This window comes from Equus asinus, chromosome 22, assembly GCF_041296235.1.
Source record: "Equus asinus isolate D_3611 breed Donkey chromosome 22, EquAss-T2T_v2, whole genome shotgun sequence".
In the NCBI taxonomy this organism is placed as follows: domain Eukaryota; kingdom Metazoa; phylum Chordata; class Mammalia; order Perissodactyla; family Equidae; genus Equus; species Equus asinus.
Window position 1 is genome coordinate 11440072 of NC_091811.1, and position 24676 is coordinate 11464747.

The following is a 24676-nucleotide window of genomic DNA, read 5'->3' on the forward strand; positions in this document are numbered from 1 at the left end:
GTGTGAAATAGAGCCTCCAGGCCTTTGGGGTACACCACCTCATTTCGTTGGCATGGAACTGAGTAAAGATGACTTTGTCTCCTGTAGAAAAACTTTGGTAGGTTGCTGGCTTTCAGCCCGGAGTAGTTGGAATTTTGGAGCCCAAAGGTCTCATGGCAATTGATTTTTGGCAGTTGGGCTTTGGGAGAAAAGAAATGAAAGTTTTGGCTACACTTCAGCACCCCCTTTGATGGGGTGGGTCACCCCCAGGGCAGGGGGTGGTGTAAGTTGGGAGAAGTTATGGGCTGTCTACTTTGAAGAGACTGCCAGAGTATAGCTTGGAGAATTTGTAATATTTTTAAGTTATAAGAAAGAAAAGCTTGTTGTTATTCCCTTTCTTTGGATATTTCACTTCTCACCAAATGGACTCTTTCCCAGCTGAAGGAGTTAGGGATGTAGCTGCGGGAGTGATCATCGATGATGTCAGAGAGGAGTGAGAGGGTTGGCCTTGAGGAGCGTTTGATCCAGAGAAAACTTCTGTTTCATTGGGAAGAATTATACCTAACTCCCATGCACTTTTAAGCTAATTTGGAAGGGAAAGTATATTCTATTGAGCTGGTTTAAGATTAGCCCTCTTGGTTTATTTCTGCATATAGAGGACATCTGAGGTTTTCTCCATGAAAACAGTTGAAAAAAATCATGGCCTTGGAGCCACCTAGGGCCACTGTCTCTGTGGCCTGGAGCCGAGGCAGTCCTGGTCCATTTGCTGGGTGTGTGGGGTGGGGGGGAGGGGCACACCTGCCTTTGGAAAACAAAGATCTTTTCCTTTGTAAGCTGCCAGCTTCCTGAAACAGCTGGGTCTTACTCTCCTGTTTTGCAGCCAGTCTTCTCAGAAGAGCATACTTGTACTTGCTTTGTCTCCTCCCTCCTTCCCTGTTTCCATCCCCAAGAACTCTGTGGGGCATCTGGTGAATCTTTTCCTTAGACTCTCTAGCCCCTGGGGGCTCTGAAGCCACGATACCGGTGATCCTGAAGTATCTGAGAAAGGCGACTGTCCTCCTGGAAGGTACACTGAGAGCAATGGTCGTCTCATGGTCAGAAGCCGTCCACAGATGCATAGGGAACTCAGCTCTGGCAACTTCCTTGCTCTTCTCCCACCCCATAAATCAATAACAAGTTAATAACAAACTAATCATCACCAGATGCCTCTTCTCCTTTTCTGTAGTTCTGTGACTTTAGACAAGATAGCCTCTTAATCTTAACCCCCTTTCCTTACTTGTGGCCCAAGTAAGACTTTCATTGATCTTTTTCCTTCTTTCCTGGCACCTGCTTTTCCACTAGTGTGTACACTAGGTGCAAGTATAAAAATTAATTATTCGTGGGGCTGGCCCCGTGGCCGAGTGGTTAAGTTCGCGCGCTCCGCTGCAGGCGGCCCAGTGTTTCGTTGGTTCGAATCCTGGGCGCGGACATGACACTGCTCATCAAACCACGCTGAGGTGGCGTCCCACATACCACAACTAGAAGGACCCACAACGAAGAATATACAACTATGTACCGGGGGGCTTTGGGGAGAAAAAGGAAAAAATAAAATCTTTAAAAAAAAAAAAAAATTAATTATTCGTCCTGCTAACCAGCGCCACATGGGATAATGGGTAGACGGACATGGATATAATTCTAGAGCAAATGGAAGTGTTTACAGGGAGGTATGTGCCAAGGTGAGAAGGAACACACAGGAGGAAGTGGTTACCTTTGCCTGGGGATTGGGTTGATGGGGTCATTTCAGTGTAGTCTGGAGTGATGAGTAGGAAGCTCAGGTGGATGGGGAGGAAGGACATATTGGGCAAAGGGGAACGACGTGAATAAAGTTGAGGAAGCTTGTAAGAGTCTGGTACTTGCTAGAAACTACAACTGAAGAAAATAGTCTGTGTTTGGAAATGTAGAAAATAAGGCTGACATTAGATTTTGATGAGCCTTTTGAACCTTGCTGAGGGTTGGTATTATTTCCTAAAGACAGTGGAAGACTGTAACAGGATCAGATTTGAGGCAAGGGGTCACGTTTGCCCCTAAAAAAGAACACTCTGGTATTCACGTGAAGGATGGATTGGAAGGGAGTTAGGATTAAGAGACTATAAGGCAAGCTAGAGGTCACGGGTCCTTCTGCCAAGATAATGGTCAGGAGATGAACTTGATAAAATAGAGGTCGTACAGAGTTAGAATCAACAGGACTTTCCTTTTGGTTAATTGGACTAGGGGGTAAAGACAGAGAACAGTTTGAGACGACCCCAAATTTCCATTTGGTGGGTGGAGGTGGTGGCATTTGACCATATGAGGGGGTGTGAATTGGGGGAAGAGAGCAGAAGTGTTCTGTCTTGGACTCCCTCGGTTTGAGATACCTGTGGGATGTCTAGATGCGGATATTTAGTAGCATTTGGATCTCAGGGACAAGGTCAGAAAAGATAAAAGTTTAGGGGTCATCCGATTTTATGAAAGAGAGGGGCAGATGAAATAATTGGAGCCATCTGAGAGAACTGAGCAGCGATGAGAATAGTCGTAGGAGAAGCCAGAGACAAAGCTGTGGGAGGAGAGTTTCTAGGAAGAGCTATAGAGAAGAAGGAAGTGAGATAAGGATAGAAAAGTGAGTCTTTCACAATTAGAAAGCCATTGTCAACCTCAGGGGAGTGATGGAGACAGAGGCCAGATTGGAGAGGGAGTGAAAAGATGACCAGAGAAGAGTCATTAGGAGGTCATGAAGTGGTGACAGCAAGAGTAGACAGCTCTTTCAGGAAGCTCAATTATGAAAGCAAGAGGGAGAGTCAGGAGCTTGAAGGGCGTACAGGGAAGGGGGTGGGGGGGAGGGGGTGTTTAAAGAAAAGAGTTGCTTGAGCATATTGGCAGGCCAAGGGAGAAGTAAGCTGGTAGTGAGGAAGAAGTTTGAAATGTATGACGGAGGGATGGTGGTGATGATTGTGCAACACATGAATGTGCTTCATGCTACTCAACTGTATACTTAAAAGTGGTTAAAATGGAAAAAAATGTGTGATAGTAGATGGAGCCAGATTCAGAGGAGAACAAAGGGGCTGGGCTGGACAGCCTGTGACCAGTGGGACCCATCTCTGAGGCACGGGGGGTGGGGAGGCCAGTAAATGTGGAGGCTGGAGAGCAGGAAGGTGAGGTCTTCCTTGTCTCTTTTCTCGATCATATGAGGGCCAAGGGCATTGAGAGTGGAAAGGATGAGATGGAGTGGAGACCTGAGAACGCAGAGGTGGGTTTACTGGACCCAGTGTGGGCAGTGTTGAGGCCCCATGTGGTTGCAGGGATAGTCGATACAGCTGCATCAGTCTGCACTGCTGACTTCTTTTTCTCCAGCAGTTTAGAAAAGTTGTTTTTGTCCCATCCGCATTCCACTTCTGAAGCTGATGTTTGAAGTACCCAGCTCTCCATGTCTGGTTGCCACCCTCCCTCTCTACCCAGTCCCTGGGCACCCTTATCGGAAGCTGGTGCAGAGTGAGGTGCACAGTAACCCTCCAGCCGCCCTTCATCAGCCTGCTTCTGATGAAGCACTGCCTCTGCAGGCACCTGGGCTTGTGACGGCTGCGTGGTTACTGACGCACGACTCGGAGTTAGAAATAGCATGGGTCCTTCACTTATCTCTCTGAGGAAGTGGGCTGGGGGCTGCCATATGGCATTTCATGACACTGATACCACTCTTTTTTTCTAGAAACCTGTTTCTTTTTATAGGGGACAGTCACTGTGAAACTATTTGGCTGTTGAAAACATGCTGCCTCCAGCTCTTGGCTCCTCTCCTGCTCTCCTCTCCTGCCAACAAGAACAGGTCCTGAGCTGGGTGCAGGGGCCTGCTGTGCAGAGCACGTGTAAGGCAGGTCTGGGGCAGGTAGTAGTCATGGAGAAGGGGCAAGTCCCCAGAGGAGCAGAGGGCAGAAACCGTCTGGGTTCCCTGTTAGGATTCCCAGACCTCCTTGTGTGTATTCCTTCTCCCAGCCTGCTGGCACTTGCCTGAAGACGCTCAATCCATTTTCATTTGATATGACTTCTGTCTCATATCTTAACAGAATTCCACCTGAATCCCCAGACGTCTGGGCAGGCTGGAGAAGCTCATTTACCTATCCATTCATTCATTCAAGAGGTAGTTATTGTGAACCTGCTGTGTACTGAGAACTATTCTAGGCATGACGAAGGAGCAGTGAACAAAATGGCAACAATCCTTACCTTCATAGAGCTTACATTCTAGAGAGGAAGACAGACAATAAATAAATAACATTTATAGTATGTCAAGTTGTGGTTAGTGCTTCGGGAAAAACCAGGGAAAGAAGATTAGCAGAGTGGGGAGTCAGTTTTAAATGTTGTGGTAGGGGAAGGCCACACTGAGAGGGTAATGTTCGAGTAAACACCCAGGGGTGGTGAGGGAGTAAGCCATGCACGTGCCAGCTCCTCTAGAAGGTGCCCTTGGAGCAGAGGGTTTTTCTCTGTTCACTGCAGTATTATTTCTAGAGCCTAGAAAAGGGCTTGACACGTAATGGATGCTCAGTATGTTTTGAGTGCAGGACTGGACCTGGGGGCAGAGTATTTCAGACAAAAGGAGCAGCAAGTGAAAGGCAGAGGTGAGAGTGTGTCTGAGTGTGTAAGGAACAGCCAGGGAGGCCACTGTGGCCAAGAGGATGAGCGAGGCGGTAGCAGGAGGAGGAGGGGAGAGAGGTAAGATGTGTAGCGGTGCAGGTCTCATGGGGGCTCCCTGAGACCTTTCCAAGGGGTCCCTGAGATCAAAGTGACTTTCATGATAAGACTAAGATGATGTTATTTCCCTTTTCCCCTCTTGTCTGCTTGTCGGTGTTCAGCGGTGTTTTCTGGAGGTCACATGATATGTGATGTTGCAGCAGACGAACTGCAGAAAGCAGATATGAAAATCTGGCTGATTTCTTACACCAGACATTAAGGAGATTTGCAAAAATGTAAAACAATGTCAGCTCTTCTCACTAAATTTTTCTTTTGGAAAACTTTTTTCATAAAATATGTTAATATGTTAATTGATTGTTGTTTTAAAATGAGTTAATAAATATTGAATTTTCTTCTCAGTTTTAACTTCAGATACAGCAAATATTGACAGTTCTTTGGGTCCTCAATATTTTTAAGACTATAAGGGAGTCCTGAGACCAAAATTTTGTGAGACGCTGTCGTAGGGCCTTATACTTGTAGGCTGTTGTGAAAATCTTTACTTTTATGCTAAGATGAGAGCCATAGCCATGGCTCTGGCTGAATCAGTCAAGATGAAATTTAGTGAAGATAGTTAAAAGGTCCTGATGGGTCTTGAAAACAAAGCACATAACTGTAGGTGGGGAGGAGCTGTTTTGGAAGCAACACTGACAAAAAGAGTTTGGGGTGGTACTGTACAGTGTGTGTCAACAGCTTGGAGCACGTTCCAGTCAAGCTCTTTTCTCTTTTAGTTGAGGCTTATGTTCTGCTGGAGGAGATAGACAATAAAGAAATAAATATAAGTATACTTAATAAATATATATATTTAAATATATATTTTTTAAATTTTAAAATAAATGTAAGTATACTGTGTCAGGTGGAAGAAAAGCTGAGGAAAAACAAAGCAAGGTGAGGGGGACAAAGAGTGATGGGAGGCGGGTGCTCTTTCATGTAAGTGGGGAGGAAAGGTTTCTCTAACAAGGTGGTATTTGAGCAAAGACCTGAAGAAGATGAGGAAGAAGCCATGTGGCCATTTGGGTGGAGAGCATCAGGCAGAGAGACCAGGAAGGGCAAAGACCTTGCTTGATGAACAGGAAGGAGGCCCGTCTGGCTAGAGCCTAAGGAGCACAGGGGAATGTGGTAGGACACGAATGAGGAGATGGACGTGAGGGCAGCTCACTTGGAGCCTTGTCAGCCCTTGTAAAGACTGAGCTTAGCTCTGAGATGGGAAGCCATTGGAGCGTTTGAGCAGAGGCGTGACCTGGTTTGACTGACAGTTAAGTGAATGCTCTGGCTGCTGTGTGGGAAATATGGGGTGGGGAGGGTGGAGGGGGGGCGGATTTGGACAGTGGAAGCAGGGAGAGGCTGTTGCAGTGATCCAAGTGAGGGATGGTGGTGACTTTGACGAGGGTACTAGAGGAAGAGACGCTGAAAAGTGGTTAGATTTGGGCTGTATTTTGAAGATAGAACAGGCAGAAGTTACTGAAGAATTGGTTATGGAATGTGACAGAAATTAAGATAATTCCCGGGGTTTTGGATTGAGCAGCTGGGTGGATGGTGGTGCCATTTGCTGAGATGCAGAATACTAAGGAAGAAGCAAGCAAGGGGCAGGAATGGGAATCAAGGGCTTGGTTTTGTGTGTAAGTTTGAGATGCCTGTCAAATATCCAAGTAGAAATGTCAAGTAAGCAATTGATTATACAAGGTCAGAAGAGAGAAAATAAATATTTGGGTGCCATCAACTCTACTATAAAATGGTGCTTAAAGCTCTGGGACTAGAAGAAATCATCAAGGGCAGTTTTTCAAAGTGGGTTGTGTCTGATTAATGGATCATGGAATCAATACAGTGGGGATCAGCAATTTTTTTTTAGATGAAATAGAATAGAAAACATCAGAGTATTGCAGTAGAAAGGATATATTTTGTCTTGTGAAACTTTTAAAAGATTACATTTATATAAAAATATACAGAGAGATAACTGTGTATGATTTTTAAAGTTTGAAAGCCACTAATGTGTAGGGAGTGAATGTAGATTGAGAAGAGACCCAAAGACTGAGTGATGGCATGGCCATTTCAATATGCAAAGGTTGGGGATATGTGAGGAACCAGCAGAGGACGTGGGATGCAGCTAATGAGGTAAGTAGAGACCCAAGGGAGTATTTGTCCTGGAGGCCAAGAGGAGGGGATGAAGCGTGACTCGTGCTGCACATAGGCTGAGGAAACCAGGATTGGGAGTTGACTGTTGGATTTGACAGTGTGGAAATCACGCGTGTCCTTGGTGAGGCATTTCCATGGAGTGGTGGGGATGAAGCCTAATTGTTGGAGGTTCAGAAGATAGTGGGAGAAGAGAAAATCATGACCACAAGCACAGACAGTGCTTTTGGGGAGTGGAGTAAGCTAGTCAGAGGGGCTGGGGTCAGGGTTTTAAAGAAGAGAGGTCTCATGTTGATGGGAATAGTTTGGTTTGGCACGGAGGGCTCAAGGCAGGAGAAAGGGACCAATGTGGGAAGTGATGTCGCTGAGTGAGAGAGAGGGGAGGGGATCGATACACAGTGGGAGGGTTGCTTTAGGTAGGCATGTGGATAGTTGTCTTTCATTGTCATAGGAGGAAAGGCTGATGAGTTGGGTGTGGACATTAATGGTAGGAGCTTGTAGAAGAATGCTAAGAAGGTGAAGAAGCTGAAAACCATGTGAAAATAGAAATGGTTGAAGGAACTGAGGAGAATGTATAGAGAGCAAATAGTTGAAAGGCTGTTATGTAAGAGGAACTAATTTTATTCTGGATGCCTCTAAGAGATAAATTTTAGATCACTGGGTAAAAAAACTATGTTTTTAAAAAAACGAATGATTTTGATCTTCTACATAGAAATTGAGTACTTGGGAAATTAACATTTGAGGCTGTTCAAAGATTGTGAAGACAACTTCATAAGGTAGAAAGTTGCCTGTCATTGGAGCTGTTTGCGTGATGTGGATGACATACTGAAGATGCAAGTGTGTGATGGCTGATGAGACTGGATGACCTTTCAGGTCCCTCCCAGCCCTGACCATTGTGTGTTTTGTGATTTGTGGCAGTTGGTAGTAGGTGGACTGGACAACTGAGAAACATCTACATTCTGTTCCAGGTTAATCTCTTGCCAGTGTTTGTGTGTTCTGGGCAAGCGTTATAAAGCTTTAGCTGCAGGCTCTGCCCCTGGGAGAGGGCGGTAATTAGATGTTGCAGAGCGCTTCCTGGGACCTTGCACTTTCCCCACCAGCTCTCCAGTCATCTTTATGGGATTTTTACAGCCCTTTGGACTGCTGCCGCTTCTCTGAGCTCCTGTACTGTAGTGGCCCCAGAGGGCACCCTGCACAGCTGCCAGCCAGACCGCTTCCTGAGTCTGCACAAGCACAAGTGGCTTGGTAGCCATCTAGTCAGCAAAAACTCGTTGAGTGCCTACTGTGTGCCTGGTACTGGGCACATAGTGCTGAGCAGAATAGATGGGACTCACTCTTCTGGAAAAGAACAGCTTTTGGTTGTGCTTTCCCCCAGCCTCAAAGAGCCTTTCTCCCCAGTCAGGGGCCCTTTCACCGCCTGAAGCCCGGGGCCTAGTGATGCTCTCAGACTCGTGGGGCAGGAGGGTGTTGGTCTCTTTGTAACTCAGCTCTGGATGCTCAGTAGTGGGTGGGTTGAGGTTCACCTCCTGTCCTGCCCTGAGTTCCTACAATGAATGGAGAAGCCTTAGGAGATTTGAAAATGCTTTGTGATTGACTCCTCAAAGGCAATGCTGACAGCCAGGGTGCTGGAGCCTGCTGAAAAGTGCAGCCTGGTGAGCGTTTGTGTTAGCGCTTAGCCTCCCAGCAGCCAATAGGAAGAGTTACTGTGAAACCAGACTGCCCTTCCTTCCATTTATGAAAGAACTCCCCTTTCAAAGGGGCAGACACAGCGATAAATGGTGAGAAGAAAGAGAGTCCTGTGTTATGTGTCCTTGCTAAATTTACTTGAAACTGCATATCTTTTGATAGCTGGGCAGCTATCTTCCTAGCAGACAGGGTCTATCTGTTATACTTGCAGGTTCTGGCCTTCAGGCAGCGAGGGACCAGGAGCACGCATTCTAATGAGCTTTTATTTCTCAAGCCACATTCTCAGGTGGTTTTTCGTAATGGCTAAGGCCTTGGGCTCTGCAGTGGACAGTCTGATGCAAAACATGGCTGCACTGCTTTCTTGCTGTGTGATCTTTCAACTTCTTTAAGCTGTAGTTTCCCCATCTGCAAAATGGCGATAATATATTTGACCTCATGGGAATGTGGTGAAGATTAAGTGAGATAAGGTATGGATCTGCAACTAGCAACTATTCAGTATGTTAGCTATTTTTACCGTTATTCATAGAAGTCCTTTCATCGTTCTTGTTTTAACATCCAAATTTGGTGGGAACTTGTTGACACAGATTTTATTCCTTTAGCCCCTCCCACCCAGTGCCATTATCACACCTTGTAGAACAGATGGAATGGAGAGGGTAAAGAGTGATGATGGAACAGAGAAAGTTGCGAAACATTTTTCTTCCCTTCCAAACAGAACTATCTGCACTCTCTCACTCCGTTCTGTAAGTAGCCATTTATTAGCCTGAGTGTAACCTTTTGTTACTGGGACTATAAACTACTAAATAGTCATAACAATACTACCATTTATTGGGTGTTGCTATGTGCCTGGCACTGCTGCGCATTTTATATTCATTACCTCAATTCCTGCAAAACCCTGTGATTCGATGGGTATTACTTTCATTCTGCAGACGAGGGAACTATTTATAAGACCCTGGGCCTTGGGCCTTGTTCTTTTTGACTCCTCGTTCTCTGGATTGTCTGGGACAGGCATGGGCACTGGCACCAGCACACCCATCGTGTTTGTTGGGTGTTTGGTTCTGACGTGGACTTCTATGGTATGTTTGAGGTGACACCCACAAGGCAGAGGTCAGTTCGTTTCTGACTCACTTTACTTCTCAGTTGTGTAGGTGTTCTTAACTTGCTTTTCCTGAAGAAATAGGTTATTAGCAAAAAGTAAAAGTAAAAAGTTAGAGAAGATATAACGTAAGAGTTAGGGCCATACCAGTGTCTTTCAGAGCTGGAGGCTTGGAAGAGAACCCAGAGGTCATCTGGTCCAGGCTCCTCTCAAACCGCCCTGGAGAGGGCCATTTCACAGACAAGAATACCGTGGTGTGAGGCTTTGTAACAAAAGTGCAACGTTCTTGCTAACTACTCCTCTTAGAATATCACTCCCTGCCAGGCTGACCGTTCCGTTCTGAGATAGCGCTTTTCAGTAGCACGTTAGAAGGCTCCTCTGTAACATCTAACCAGTTCTCCTCCACCTCCCCCAGCGACAAGGGCCAAAACTAATGCTTCTCCCCAGGACTGGTCCTTACAGTGCTGAGCTGCTGGGCTCCCGGACAGAATCCCCTCATCAACTCCACAGAAATGTAGTACGTTTCCACAATAGGTCAGGCTACAGTACAAAGAGCTGGCCCCTGCCCTAAGCAAGCTCTCAGTCGTGGAGGAGACAGCCGTGGAAACAGTGTCCTTGTGGAATGGTTGGTGCAGATGAGGAGTCACACCTTGTGACTACAGAGCAGGTGCATGGAGTGGGGAGGGACATGGAGGTAGGGGTGGGGGCTAGTTTCCTGTTTCTTCAACATCCTGTTAAGTGGCAGTTTGATGCTAAAGATGATGGAAAGTCAGAAAAGAGCTGAGGATGGAGTACACACAGGAACAAGAATACATGAGAAAGACTGCTCTCCTTTTGTATTTTTGAGCTTGTTCCCTTATCTAGAAACCTTGTCAGAGGGCTCTGAGAGATGAGAAGCTATTGGTACAGGAACTGGGAAGCGTTAGAGGCGACAAGGAGGCTCATTCCCAGATGGTCTGATTGTCAGCTCATTGACCCCCAACCTAGGCGAGGGCCTCAGTGTCCCCATCCACAGATGATAGTGACCTGAGCCGCCCTTGTTGCAGAAAGACTGGTCAAGATCCCAAGGCATTTGGCGACCTTGGTCCTTGTTTCTGAGGCAAGACATGAAGGAATGTCTATAATCTGAAGCACATTTTTCATCTAAGTTTCCTCCTAATGACATTTTGTATACCTGCTTCTAACATCTATTTAGACAAGTCACACCTCTGACTGACTAGGCTGGGAAAGGAACATTTCATAGATTCCTGTATGAGACAGATTGGCCCATCTGGTGTATTAATGGTGCAGTGGCTAGAGAGAAAATTAAATTTGGCTCTAGTTTCGTACTCTGGAAGTATAATTCTTATTTGTTGTTTTGTTTCGTTTTTCTATTTTTTCTTTTTCTTTCTTTCTTTCTTTTCTTTTTTTTTTGCTGAGGAAGACTGGCCCTGAGCTAACAGCAGTGCCCATCTTCCTCTACTTTATATGTGGGACGCTTGCCACAGCGTGGCTTAACAAGTGGTGCATAGGTCCACACCCCTGGGATCTGAACCGGCAAGCTCCAGGCCCCCGAAATGGAACATGTGAACTTAACTGCTGCACCACTGGGCCAGCCCCATCCTTTTTCTATTTTTAAAGATAATTCTCCCTCTACCCCTCAAATAACCACTCACCTATTCTAAGAGCCAGAGATTGAGTGTTCTCATAACCAGCCATGAGTCAGACAACCTTTTACTCCTGTTGTAAATAGAAACATAAACCCTGCTCCTGTGTGTACTTCATAGGCTGTCTCTCCAGCACTTTCCTCCACAGCCAAGGAATGTGCAAGGCTTCTGAGTCAGCAGTCAGCTGCCACGGGACAAAACACGCAGGATATTGTCAACTGGCAGAAATTGCATCGATGCCTTGGAAACCTGGCATCCTCTCCTCTTCCTGTTCCCTCCTCAGGCTCCTCGCTCTCTGTAGCCCTTCCTTCCACACCTTGGCTTTTCAGTCCCCAGGATTTCTGGCACCTTCTGGCCAGGTTTCCTGGTCTCTAGGTTCCTGTGATTATGAATGTTGATTTTCCCAGGATATTGGGATGTACGGTACACAGGGGTGGTCTGAGAGAGACCAGGAGGAGCGGGACCTGGGTTTGACCCTTAGGAATGAGGGAAATGAGGGCAATAATAAAAGTGGCCCCTCTCCTGTAGTTCTCCCCAGCTGCTCTCAGTGTGGATCAGAATGCTGGATAAGTTCCCTTACGAGATGAGACAGTGCCGGTCCACAGAGTGACAGAATAATGAGGTAGCACTCTCGAATGTCTTCCTGCTGGGGTCATTTGCTTTGCAGAGTAGGAAAAGCGAGGCAGCCCAAGGGAATTAATATTGTGTAGTCTTACCTTGGGTGCCTGCCGCATTGTTCCAGGGACCAACTTACCTCTATTTATCTGTTGTCATTAGTGACCTGCAGGTTGAAATCCCTTAGGCTTGAATCTTAATACTTGCCTGCTGCTCAGAAGCAGGCGCACTGCAGCTGTTTGGGAGCTGTGGCTGATCCCTGTTAATTTCAAAGTATTTTATATCAACAGAAGGACTGGGGGCCAGTTATTAATGAAGGTATTCATCTGTGGTGGGGTCTGATTTGGAAATTATCTGTGGTAGTTACCAGCTCTTTGGAAGTGAATATTTGTTTCAAACAGAGTGGGCTACAGCCTACACATTCTTCTTTGAAAATAAATGCCTAAGACTCTGAGGGAGGTATGAGCATAGGACAGGCATTATGGCAGGCGTTATGGGGAAAGCATTTTAGAAGTACATGTTGCAGGAGCTTTAATGTGTTGGTTTCAGCAAGAACATCAGGCACTGAGTGCACCAAATCCTGTCAAGGAATGGAAGGTGGGGCTGCTGTTCAGGAACAAAGAAAATCATTTTCTCCCTTGACAGAAGGCAGAGAGATCAGACCAGGTGTATTCAAAGCTTTGCAAACATTGTGTCTCTGGTGGAGTTAAAGCTGACTATAAACACAGGTAGAGTATGCAAGGTCAGGATTGCAAAATGCTGTAGGCTTGCCAAAAAAACAAATAAAGCTACAGAAATCCCCACAAAGAAGGCAAGTGGCAAAGAGGGCCCCTGATGGAGCGATCACTCTGGTACCTTTGTTTCTAGTCACTGGTTGTCACATCTCACCCTTTCTTCTGCCTTTGGATAAACACATCTGGCTTTTTCTGCCCCTACAAGCCATCTTTTAACTACCTACCATGTCTAAGATAAGAGTTGGTTTATATGATAAAGAATGGGCTCTTTTTAGGAACTTTAAAATATTTCTCTTGCTGTTTACTGCTACCTAGAATAAACTTTTATTTAAGGAAAACTGAAGGTTAGTTCCAGTTAATTGCATTCCTTGCTGGCCTCCTGGCCATGTGGATGTTGGGACAAGCTGTGTTTTTAGCAGTGTAGTTTTCATATCCAGAGCCAGGAGGGGTTGTGGAGTAAGTGACGTATTTGAGATGAGAAGGTAAGTCAGTGTCTTTCAGATAAAGAATTACTGTCTTCAACTTGGCCTCCATGGAACACAGAGAGTGTTGTGCCTGTTGACGTGGAAAAGGGGAAAATGGCAGTTCCTTGTATTTAGTTATTGCTTTCTCTCGTGAAACTTGACACATCTCCAGTTGATTTGGTTTAACCTTATAATATCATGGTGAGGTGTAGGAAGAAGCAGAATTTTATTTCTCCTTCACGAAGGGGGATTTTGTTGCTCAGTGGCTGACTCAGTGTCAGAGCTTCAGGACAGAGCATGGGTCTCTTCTGTGTCTGTCTTCTGAGAATTTATTTCATCAGCACATACAGTTTGGGGGCCCCCACTACCCTCAGGTTGGTTCACTCCTTGCTTCTGTGCCCCTCCTGAACACAGTGGATCAACAGCTCCTTCCTCTGCCTCTCCCCATCTCCAAGAGTAAATCCTCTTTAAACTAAATTTCCAGTGCAGTCCTGTCTGTCACCTTCATGGTAAGTTGATGATGCACCTGTGATGAACCATTCTGACTAGAGCACCAGAAATGAGTACTGTGACCGAGAAGATTTTCTCAGCACTGAACTCAGAGAACTTCAGAATTGGAAGAGAGTTTTAGAGATGGTTCAGTCTAACCTCCTAGTCTTACACAAGGGAAAATTGAGGCCTAGTGAGGCCAAGTGACTTATACTGGTTATTCAGGCTCATGCAACCAGTATCTGACAGGTGTGGGCTCAGAGCCATGTTAGTGTTTGTCTCATTACTTGCTAAGGCTTAGTTTTGGTTACCTCCTCCTTCCCAAAAATAGTTCTAAGTGGTAATGATAAATAAAACATGGTAGAAAAATGTTGAGACAGACCCAAAGGAGTGGGTGGATAAAGGAGCATGTAAGGTGCCATTTCCCATCTTAAAGCTTCTATCCAGCAAACGTAGGATGGTAGGTGTGTGGATGTTTTTGATAAGTGGAAGGAATAGACATCATCACCATTATTGTTAAATAAGTTTGTGGGCAAAGTGGAGTGGCTGTAAAACCTCCCCACCCTGCCACGGGCCACATGCAGTGGCAGGAGTTTTCAGTCCTTTAAATCCCTGCTGACTTTGTGCTGCCTAGACTCTGTGACACCGCCCTTGCTGCTCTCCACTGTGCCTCGTCATCTTTTTAGAGAGCTCATCTCTTTCTACCAGCCCCTTACAGGTGGATGAGTCCCAGCTCTCATCCAGAGCCCCGGGCTCTTCTCTTCCCATGGATTCTCCTTGTGTGATTTTACCGGCTTTCGTAGGTTCAATTCCCACCTGGATGCTACTGACTCCCAAATCTGGGGCTGGGGCTCCAGCTACTCCACTGAGCTTCACATTCATACCAGACAGCCCAGAGAGCGCCTCCACTAAGGCAGCTCAAATGTAACAGGTCCAAAACGGAACTCGCCACCCTACCCTCACAAATGAGTTCTGTCTTTAATCCGTTGGCCTAGTGTCACCATTTACTCAGTGGCCTAAGCTGGCAACCTGGGGATCAGTCTTGACTCTTTCAAGTGTAAGATTCACTCACAAGCCTTCCTATTTTACTTTCTTTCCCATGTCCTGCGTTTCTGCCCTGCCTGGCTAACACTTATTTATTCTGAGAGACTCAGCTGTCGCTTCTCAGAGGTTCATTTTCAACAAGGACCCCTCCCTATGATTTAGATGCTCTTCTATGTTCCCAAGCCCCTGTGCCTCTCGCTCTAATGACACTTAGCCTGCTACATTTAACATTCTGTTCGTGAGTTTGTCTCACCCACTAAGCTGTAAGGTCCTTGAAAGCAAACACCGTCTTACTCACTTTCCATCCCCAATGTCCCAGAGACTGCTGGAGTGTAGAAGGTGTGTGGTGTGTGTTTGCTGAGAATGACTATGACACTGAGGAACTCCACTTGGAAAGAGTTATGTCTCCTAGAAAATGTTTATAGATACAAATTTGGATTTGCTAACTGTTGCTTTTTCTTTCTTTTTGTTAGATTAACGTGACTGTGTCAGCTGGATCAGCAGCCATCCCACTGCTCCCTTTGTCAGAGGGTGCTGAGAGTAGGGAGGCATGGAGGAGAGCAAGAAGGAGATGGTGAATCGAGCTCACCTCCTCTTTGACCGGTTTGTGCAGGCCACCACCTGCAAGGGGACCCTCAAGGCCTTCCAAGAGCTCTGTGACCACCTGGAGCTGAAGCCGAAGGACTACCGCTCCTTTTATCACAAACTCAAGTCCAAGCTTAACTACTGGAAAGCCAAAGCCCTCTGGGCAAAGCTGGACAAACGGGGCAGCCACAAGGACTACAAAAAGGGGAAAGCATGCGCCAACACCAAGGTGAGGGTTTGGCTGCCCTCAGGCCTGGGATCACTGACCTAAGATTTAACCAGAAAAGAAAAGAGTTTGAGTAGAGGTGGGCCAAAGAAAAGGATTGAGTAGAGGCAGACTGGGTGAGAACTAGGCAGAGTCTAGCCACCACCTTGTATAGCAAGTCAAGCTTATACCTTGTTGAAATTTTGTGGATCCGTTGCCTATGTTCATTTGACTGTTCTGTGTGCCAGATCCTATTCTTATTGCCTGTGTTCACATATTGAACATTCAAGTTTCAGCTATCTCAGAACAACCCTAAAGTCAAGTAGGGTAGGAATTTCTTATTTTGTGAGGCTCTGTTTTGAATCTCCTGCTGCTAGGAGGATGCAGGTCACTTAGCCAAAGGACTACCCAAGCCCTGTTAGCATCTTATCTGAACATGGCTTTGTGGTGCTTGCCATGTCATCTTTACAAAGCCATCATTCCATACTCAGTAACTAGTAGGGTATAGATTGTATTTGCCAACTGAGGATTGGCAGGCTTCAGACCTCTTTTCATCCATACTCCAAAGGTCTGTTTTGATAACCAAGGGCCTTGTGAACCAAAATGTTTCTTTTGCTGTCTTCACAATCTAGAGAAATAGTTTCCATGAAACAGGTAGGCCTGGGCAAAGACCTGAGATATTCAGTCACCTGTGCAGGGGTGGGTGTGAGGAAGTAGAAAAGGAACAGTACCTCTCCTGCTTTCCTCTTTATATAAGAACACCTTCTGTGAGAAGTTTGGAAAAAAGCTAGCAGGGAAATGAAGTTGTAAATGGCTTCATGACTATGTCATTAACGTCCTTTCATGAGCTTTAATTTGCCCTGTGTGGATACCTAGACACCCATCCCTGGTAGATTTGCATTTGGGTAAATATTCATCAGCAAAATTCGAGAAATTCAAAGGCATGACTTTTATGAGTTCTGGAGTTTTATTAAGAAGAAAGAGAATTCAAAGCCAAAAGCATTGCATCTTTCTTTTGTTCTGCACATGCAATGCCAGTTAGTTAAGGTAAGTGTCCAGTGTCACCTACTTCTCTAGAATATGGACCTTCAAGACCATTTCCCTGGACTTTCAGTCTAAAGATGGTAATTTTAGAACTCTTTTCAGTACATGGAACTTTGGCTCTTGAAAATTGACTCCTGAGAATCATTGAGTGGTAGACCCATTCCAGGACTCTGATTGCCTGAACTATGTATTTAATAATGTATGTCTGTCCTTGGACAGCAATCCCCTTGACTTACAGACCTTCCAAATTGTCTCCTCCTATTGATGAAAGATGGGATGTGATTTTCAAATCGTTTGTTGAAATATGGTGCAGGCCTACAAGGCAAACGTGTGCTGGCCTTACATCCAGCACTGATGATGAAGAGTCTGATCTGTCCATAGCAATCATCAGCTTTTCTCTCGAGCATTGCAGATGCACTGCTATGACCCAGATGGGTTTGAAGGTTTCATGGTAGTGGGGAGAATAGCCCTATTTGGGGACTTTAGGGAATGAAGGTTATGAGATCATGGAACTTTTATAGAAATGTGCGCTTTCTCAAGAGGTGCTGCCTATGCCCTGAAAGCAGCTGTGTTTTTCAGTGTCTCATCATTGGAGCTGGCCCCTGTGGTCTCCGCACAGCTATTGACTTATCCTTATTGGGAGCTAAGGTGGTCGTTATTGAGAAACGAGATGCCTTCTCCCGCAACAATGTCTTGCATCTCTGGCCATTCACCATACATGATCTGCGAGGTCTGGGTGCCAAGAAGTTCTATGGCAAGTTCTGTGCTGGAGCCATTGACCATATCAGTAAGTAAAACCAGTTCTGTAAGATCCCACCCCTGCCCCCTACCCACTTGTTCAGTAGAAAGAGACAGGCAGATTATCTGAGCAATTCATACACAACAGCCCAGTTTGTTCTGATATCATTAGTATCTATTGTATAGAAAACGTACTCTGCTCAGAGTCAAAATAGCTGCCATGTGTTTGTTCTGTAACTTAGGACTCTTAGCTACCAGGGTATCTCCTATGAAGTGACTTTAGCTTAATGATTTCTTAGTTAAGTCTTGAATTATTACTGAGCACTTGCAGTGGGTGGGGCAGGCGTTGGGGCCAGGCTAGGAAACAGAGGACTGGTTTGGGCCTTGACCCTTTGGTGGTTCTTAGTCCAGTGGAAGAAGCACAAGGCATATGGCTCTCTGTCATGTGATAAGATAAATGCTCTACTAATGTAAGAACAAATGCTATGGAGACACAGTCCTGGGGAAACCACAGTTGTAGGAGAAGCAGACTCCTAGTTTGGTCATGAATGGCAAGTCAATAATGGGATTCCTTTGATTAGGTGATTCTCATGAGGTCTACAGCCTGGATAGCTCTTGCTACACTCTTGTCATCTCCATGCTCTGCTTGGACCTATGCATCTCTGAGATCCCATAGAGTAAATACAAGTTAATGGAGCCAGTGATTTCATTTTCATGACTGTTGAGTGGCCTATCTGAAAAGCAATTCAGAACAGACAGTATCTACATTATGAAGTCGAAGTCTTGTTTATTGATCATCATTAATGATTCCAGAGAAGCTTGTCAAGGAACTTTTGTTCTGAGCTCCTCCAGATGTGTCTTGTAGATATATTCAACAACTGAACCTTTTGCTGTTTGAAGCGGTTGTGCCAGTTTATCAAACAGTGGCCAAAAGCTGCCCCATTCCACTGGCAGAGGAAGCACTCTGCCCATCCATCAGGCTTTAATGTGTAAAGCATCTTGGAACCCAGTTGTCTGCAAATAGAAAGTGTGTGCTAGCATGGGATTAATGAGTCTTTGGGAGTGTGACTCAGAAGGGTGGTGGTTGTGGTAACCTGGGAAAGATGACCAAGATGACTTAGAGGAGGATTTGCATGTCCTGTGAGCAGATTACTCACAGACTGCAGGTAGGATTGGTCTTAAGAGGGGACCAAGGGTCTTTAATTCAGTGGATTTGTCTGCCTTCTGTGTGGCAGGATTTATCCTGGAGCTGAGATGGTCCTACATCAAGGGCTAGATTTTTATCTGAGTATACCTGGGGCTGCTGCCATGTCTGGCACTTGGTAGATACTCACTGGACATGGAACAAATAAATAAATCTCACTATGATAATGAGCAAGATTTTCAATCATTTTGAGCCTTGGTTTCTGCAACTGTAGACCAGTGGTGGGAGGGGCAATGACAAGAGACTAAGGTTGGATTGAGGCGTCCCGTTCTCACCCTGTAAGGATGTGTGAAAGTCAGTGAGGTAGTAGGATGAAAGAGATGCTGTGGGAATCCTGGGGAGCAGTACAGCAGCCCCTTTGTGTCAGACTGGAAAGCACACCTGTGAGCGCACATCTTCTGCCTTCTGTGGTAAGTACTGTGTCCTGTCAGGAGTGTAGATTCTGCTGAATTGTGGCTCTGACTGAATCAGGGGGAGATGGAAAGGAGAGTCTCCTATTGGCCACCATCTCATGTTGTCTCAGATCTTTTGGTGGTTTTGAACACCTAACCCAAGAGGCGGGCATGGCCTTGTGTGTCTCTCCAGAACATCTCTTGCACTGAATTATATTTGCCCTTAGAAAAGAAGGAAGCTATGGAACATGACTTCAAAAATGTCTCCTGCTACAGGAGGCTTTGAGAATCTGAATAAACTCTGCATAGGTGGGCAGGTGGGAACGTGAGCAGTGACCGCTGACAAGTACTCTCTTTTCAGTGTGCCCCTACTTGTGTAATCTCTTTGTTTACCCAGGCATCCGTCAGCTTCAACTAATACTTTTGAAAGTAGCCTTGATCCTAGGCATTGAAATCCATGTCAATGTGGAATTCCAAGGACTTGTACAGCCTCCTGAGGACCAAGAAAATGAACGTGAGTTGGATTGGACAAATAAGGGAGGGATTAAAGGGCAGTGAATGAGGGAGAAAACTGTAGGAATCTGCAGGTTGTTTTCAGAACTAGTTCAAGGGGCTTTTCCATTTGTGTGGCCTGTGTCTTTGAGGAACTTTTTACTGAATGAGAAGGCCTTTGGCATAGTATTAAACATTGCAGCACTGCAACAATTGCAGTATTCATTGTAGAAAATCGTATGATGGGGACCCTTCCTTTGTGAGCCTTCTTCAAGGCTTCCTTGTTTCTGTGGGTTTGTATCCCATGCTTTTACACCTAGTGTTTTTGGCTTGGGATGTTGTGCAGTCTGCCTACCAGAATATCTAGAGATATCTTAGATATATGAATAAGGTGTGGGTAGTGACCTTCATTTTGACTTTGGTCTACAGGGATAGGTTGGCGGGCACTAGTGCACCCCAAAACTCATCCTGTATCGGAGTACGAATTTGAAGTGATCATCGGAGGGGATGGCCGGAGGAACACCTTGGAAGGTATTGGTCAATGCTGCTTTACCTGGTTCATAGCAGAGTGAAGGGTGACCCTCTTCCAACCCTGGTGTGAGAGTTTGTATCATCAGAGTCCACACTCCTAAGAGTCTGCATATGTGTGCTACCTATTCTAATTGAATGACAGGCCCCAGCCTTCCCTTAGCCAACTGGTTCTTGGGTTACTTCTTATAGGGCACTCTTGTTGGGGTGCTAGGAGACAAGCTAAACTTTGAGCAGTTGGCACTGCAGGATTAAATCTAAGTTGAATGAGCAGGTGGCTTCCCTTTTTTTTTCATGGAATCCCTAGTACTGAGTAATATTCTGGCCACTCAGATTTCAAATTGTTTATTAGTGTGTGGGAGACGTTGACTTCTTTCCTGAATTGTTATGTTCTTTGGAAGGTAAATACTTTATTTTCGGATAGAGAAGAGCTGCCCCCAGATTTTCCCATTGATTCCCACTCCCCACGTTCCCAATGCCTTCATCAACACTCCTCCTGTTTGAAGTGATCTTCCTTCTTCTCTAGCCAGCTATTGCTACCTCTGAAAATTTCTTTCCTTCCAGGATTTCGTCGCAAAGAATTTCGTGGCAAACTGGCCATTGCCATTACAGCAAATTTTATTAACAGAAATACAACAGCAGAAGCCAAAGTGGAAGAGATCAGTGGTGTGGCTTTTATTTTCAACCAAAAATTTTTCCAGCAACTGAGGGAAGCCACAGGTTGGTGTAGATGCCTCCAAAGCAATAAGGATAGAAGTTTAAATAACCACTTGTGATTTTTCTCTGGAGAGTTTGAGGGATGGGTGGTCATTGGGGTTATTGTTGTGCTGTTTGCACTCTGCTCATTCTTCACTCCCATACTTTGTTCCTAGCGTAATGCCTTCCACATCGCTTGTCTCCTACTCCAGGATTCTTCATCCTCATCACAGTGGCTGGGCTGGGCTGCTCTGGTTTTGGTTTTTACTTATCTGTTTGTTTTAAGTGTTTGTTTTGCCTTCTACCAACTCTTCTCCAGCCCCTTCCTCTGTGCCATCGCTCTCAGTGATGGTGCTTGGTGATGTAAGCTGTTGGTTGGGAGTTCTCTGGTTTATTGAGAACCTGACTTCAGGCATTGAGTATGTAGTCTTCCTCCTGAGTTCCAGTTTGGTCCTGAAGCAAACCACATGCTAGATAGGAGTGAGATTGTCGTGTGACAGCTTTTGAATAGATTAACTTAGATATTTCGCTGCAACAAAAATGTGCAGCAAATTCCAATTCTCTGTTTTCTAGAACATGATTTCTGTCCATTGCATCTATTTTTTAGATTAATTGAATTAAAAAGTCGATAGTTCACTCTCCGTTTCCCGATATTTAGTTGTGTGTCCTGTCCTTAAGAGTCTAGGACATTTCCCTCAGTTGCCTTGATGACTATCAAAGAGGTTTAACCTGAGAGCTAACCCAAACCCTCTTACTAGAGGTTAACCTTTCTTTTTCTTCCCATCTTTATCTTTCTGCTTGTCTTGATCATTGTCTTTAGGGTAACTTGGTGTGTCCAGTGAGTTAGAGAGCAGTGTCAGGGCAGACAGCTCCCCTCTTGTCATGAATTGAATGTGCTAGAGCCTCGGCTCAAGTGTCTTTTTTTAATTTTCTCTTTTCCTCCCTGGAGTTTTATAGCCCTGGTCTTGGTGGACCCATGGACAGTCTTTCTTCTGCCCTAATGTCCCTTCATTTCAGCAAACCCCTGTATGCACGCTTTTGTTTTCTGGTTACAGGTATCGACTTGGAGAACATCGTCTACTATAAAGATGACACGCACTATTTCGTTATGACAGCCAAAAAGCAGAGTTTACTGGACAAAGGGGTGATACTGCATGTGAGTTATGGCTTTCTTTCAAACCACATTTTATGTTGTACTGGTTAACGTGGTCACCAAGAGAAAGAATTTTCTTGTCTGATGAGTTTTCCTGCGAGGGAATGAAAATGACCACCTAACTCATCTCCTGGGAACATGTACTCCTCTAATGTTTTTTAATGTAACTTTAAAAAATCTTTTATTATGGAAATTTTCAAGTGTAAACAAAAGTAGAGAGAATTGTATAATGAACCCTATGTGCCCATTATCTAACTTGGCCAGTATTGTTTCAGTGGTGCCCCAACCCACTCCCCATTCCCGCCCCTGGATTCTTTCAGAGCAAATCTCAGATATCATTTTGTGTTAAATATTTGATTTAATTTTAGGTCATTTTGTTTGTGATTGTAGTGAATTCTATCTATGACTGGTTATTGGTTGGTATTTGGTAGGTTGTCTTTTGGGAGCAGGTGATAGAGGGAAGGGAGTTTTACCCAGAAGCAATAACTGGTGTTGATGGGAGCCTGAGAATGATTGTGGTTTTACTGCAGACATGGCTGTCAGAGGTCCAGGCAACACTGACTGGACAGGGCGTATTTAGACCTCTTTATGACCTAACAATAAGGGCTTATTGTCCATCCTGAGTCAGGTGCAGCTCAGCTTCTTACCAGGTGACTCATTGTATGGTATTTCCTGAGATGATGATCTGAATATGAAGTCAGAGAACCACAGGGTGGATGGTTCCTTAAGGAGAGTTTCTTTAAGTCTTCTTTGGTTTCCTTGGTCTGAATGTGAGCACTGCTGTCCCTGTGCGATGAGATGGCTGGAAGAGGCACCATGTGTGCTGATTCAAGCCTGTACAGTTCTTACCACAGGCTCACAGCTGGGTTTCAGGGTGGTGATGAATCAAGTCACTTCAGTCTGAATTACACAACTGTGTTATCTGAGAGCAGTGTAGGGGTGAGCTGATGAGCACGTGCCTGCAGCACAGTCTCCTTCCCACCCGTGAACCCTGTATCTGTTTCTCAGCTTCGTGGTCCTTTATGTATCAGGGGAAACAAGACAAAGCGGTCTGTACAGCACATTCTACCAAAAGCCAAGCAAGATGTATATGGTTGGATGCTTTATCAATAAGGAATGGCCACTGAGCCCAGTGGTGTGCCTTGGGACTAAGTTAAGACTTAAATCTATCATCTTAGGCAGAATTATAGTTATCAGTTGAAATTATTTAGGAATAATCTAGAATGCCAAGACCTGATTTACTTTTCCTTTTTATTCATTCTTTTAGAGGGCAAGGGCCATGCCTTCTGTGTGTGCTGCTAAATATTAAACCTATTGTGGCCACTTAATGTTGAACAAACGCTGTTTCCAGGACCAACTCAAGTGTTTGTGTTTTGGCTTTTAACATCTTGTAGTGGTGGCTGAAAGTGCCATCAGGGCACTTGGAAACCTGAGGCTCCACTTTAGGAGAGTAGACTTGGCTCAGTAGCCAGGAGCCTCCAAACAGAAAAGGAGTTGTCCAGTCCTTTAGGTGGAAAGCTTTTTTCTCTCATGAGCTTCTCTTTCTTGGTGGGTTTCTCTGGAGCCTTTCAGAATCTTATGTGTTATTCTGAAAACCTCTGTTCCATCTTCAGTGTATTTCTTCCCAGCCCCTGGACTGCTATTGCTCCTCCCTCCACGTCTTTTTGGCACCTAAAGCTTTCGGGTTCTTCCTTAGTCCTTCATGTGGTCCCAGTTGCCAAAAGCTATTTGCTACCTGGAAGATAATGATTGCTGATAATAATATAAACGGCAAAATGCTTCTTCAGTTTACAAAGTACCATCACGTAAATTGTTTTATTTGGTATTCAAAACAACCCCACGAGGTGGATGGACAGGGTCAAAGTAGTGACTTGCTCCAAGTAACTAGAAGGCTGGGACTGTGTTTTTAGGCAGCAAAGCCTGTGCTTTAGAAACAGCTTTGCTCCTTTTCTTTTTATTTTTTTAAGATTTTATTTTTCCTTTTTCTCCCCAAAGCCCCCAGGTACATAGTTGTGTATTTTGTAGTTGGGGCATGTGGGATGATGCCTCAGCATGGCCTGATGAGCGGTGCCATGTCCATGCCCAGGATCTAAACCAGTGAAACCCTGGGCCGCCAAAGCGGAGGGCACGAACTCAACCACTCAGCCACGGGGCCTGCCCCTATCTTTTTAATTTGTGTAAAAGACTTACTTTGGGATATGAAATCACTTCAGGGAGAAGGGAAAGGCTGTGAAACCAGGTTCTCTCTAACACAGGTAGTACAGCTCTGGGTGGCTAGGCTGGACATCCTTATCTGGGCTGTGCCATCGAGACTCTTCTCTCTCTGGAAACAGGACTACGCCGACACAGAGCTCTTGCTTTCCCGGGAAAATGTGGACCAAGAGGCTCTGCTGAGCTATGCCAGGGAGGCAGCAGACTTTTCCACCCAGCAGCAGCTGCCATCTCTGGATTTTGCCATCAATCACTATGGGCAGCCCGACGTGGCCATGTTTGACTTCACTTGTATGTATGCCTCCGAGAACGCCGCCTTAGTGCGTGAGCAGAATGGACACCAATTATTAGTGGCTCTGGTTGGGGACAGCCTCCTGGAGGTGAGTGTTAAGGATGTCAGCACCTTAGAGTAGAGGCAATAATAATTAGGAACAAATCTGGGTATCCCGGGCTGTGAAACGAGTGTCTGCAGCGTTGTGTGGCTTAGGTAAGCAGGAGTCACAGCAGGAAGTGGGCGAGGACTGCAGGCCGCGGGGAGCCCTGTGTTCCTGGGAATTCAGCAACTTTTGTGACTTGCCCTTCTCCCAGTTTGTGAAGTAGAGAAGTCCAGTATCTGAACAGTTGCCAAAAACTACTCTCGAAGGTAATTTATTTTAATTCTTTGTTTTCTCTCTCCTTCATAGCCTTTTTGGCCAATGGGAACAGGAATAGCCCGGGGCTTTTTAGCTGCTATGGACTCTGCCTGGATGGTACGAAGTTGGTCTCTAGGAACAAGCCCCCTGGAAGTCCTAGCAGAGAGGTAATGGAAAGTAGCAGGGGT

The 24676-nt window shown here is 45.4% G+C and overlaps 1 protein-coding gene across 43 annotated transcripts in view; it reads left to right on the forward strand.

The window, feature by feature from the left end:
* The window catches only part of MICAL3 (microtubule associated monooxygenase, calponin and LIM domain containing 3), a 188502-nt gene that overhangs the window by 58614 nt on the left and 105212 nt on the right, over positions 1-24676 (forward strand). For 42 of the 43 annotated variants that reach the window (XR_011497210.1, XR_011497209.1, XR_011497208.1 and 39 more), the window contains 8 exons: positions 15082-15422; positions 17022-17229; positions 19174-19290; positions 19698-19799; positions 20361-20516; positions 21548-21648; positions 23979-24236; positions 24540-24655. Coding sequence is in view for 38 of the 43 variants with exons in the window: in XM_070495267.1 (XP_070351368.1) it covers positions 15159-15422; positions 17022-17229; positions 19174-19290; positions 19698-19799; positions 20361-20516; positions 21548-21648; positions 23979-24236; positions 24540-24655 (1322 nt within the window). In the remaining 5 variants the exon portion in view is untranslated. Of the gene's footprint in view, positions 1-9122; positions 9264-15081; positions 15423-17021; positions 17230-19173; positions 19291-19697; positions 19800-20360; positions 20517-21547; positions 21649-23978; positions 24237-24539; positions 24656-24676 lie in introns of those variants that run through there. The other variant, XM_070495265.1, reaches the window with a different exon arrangement.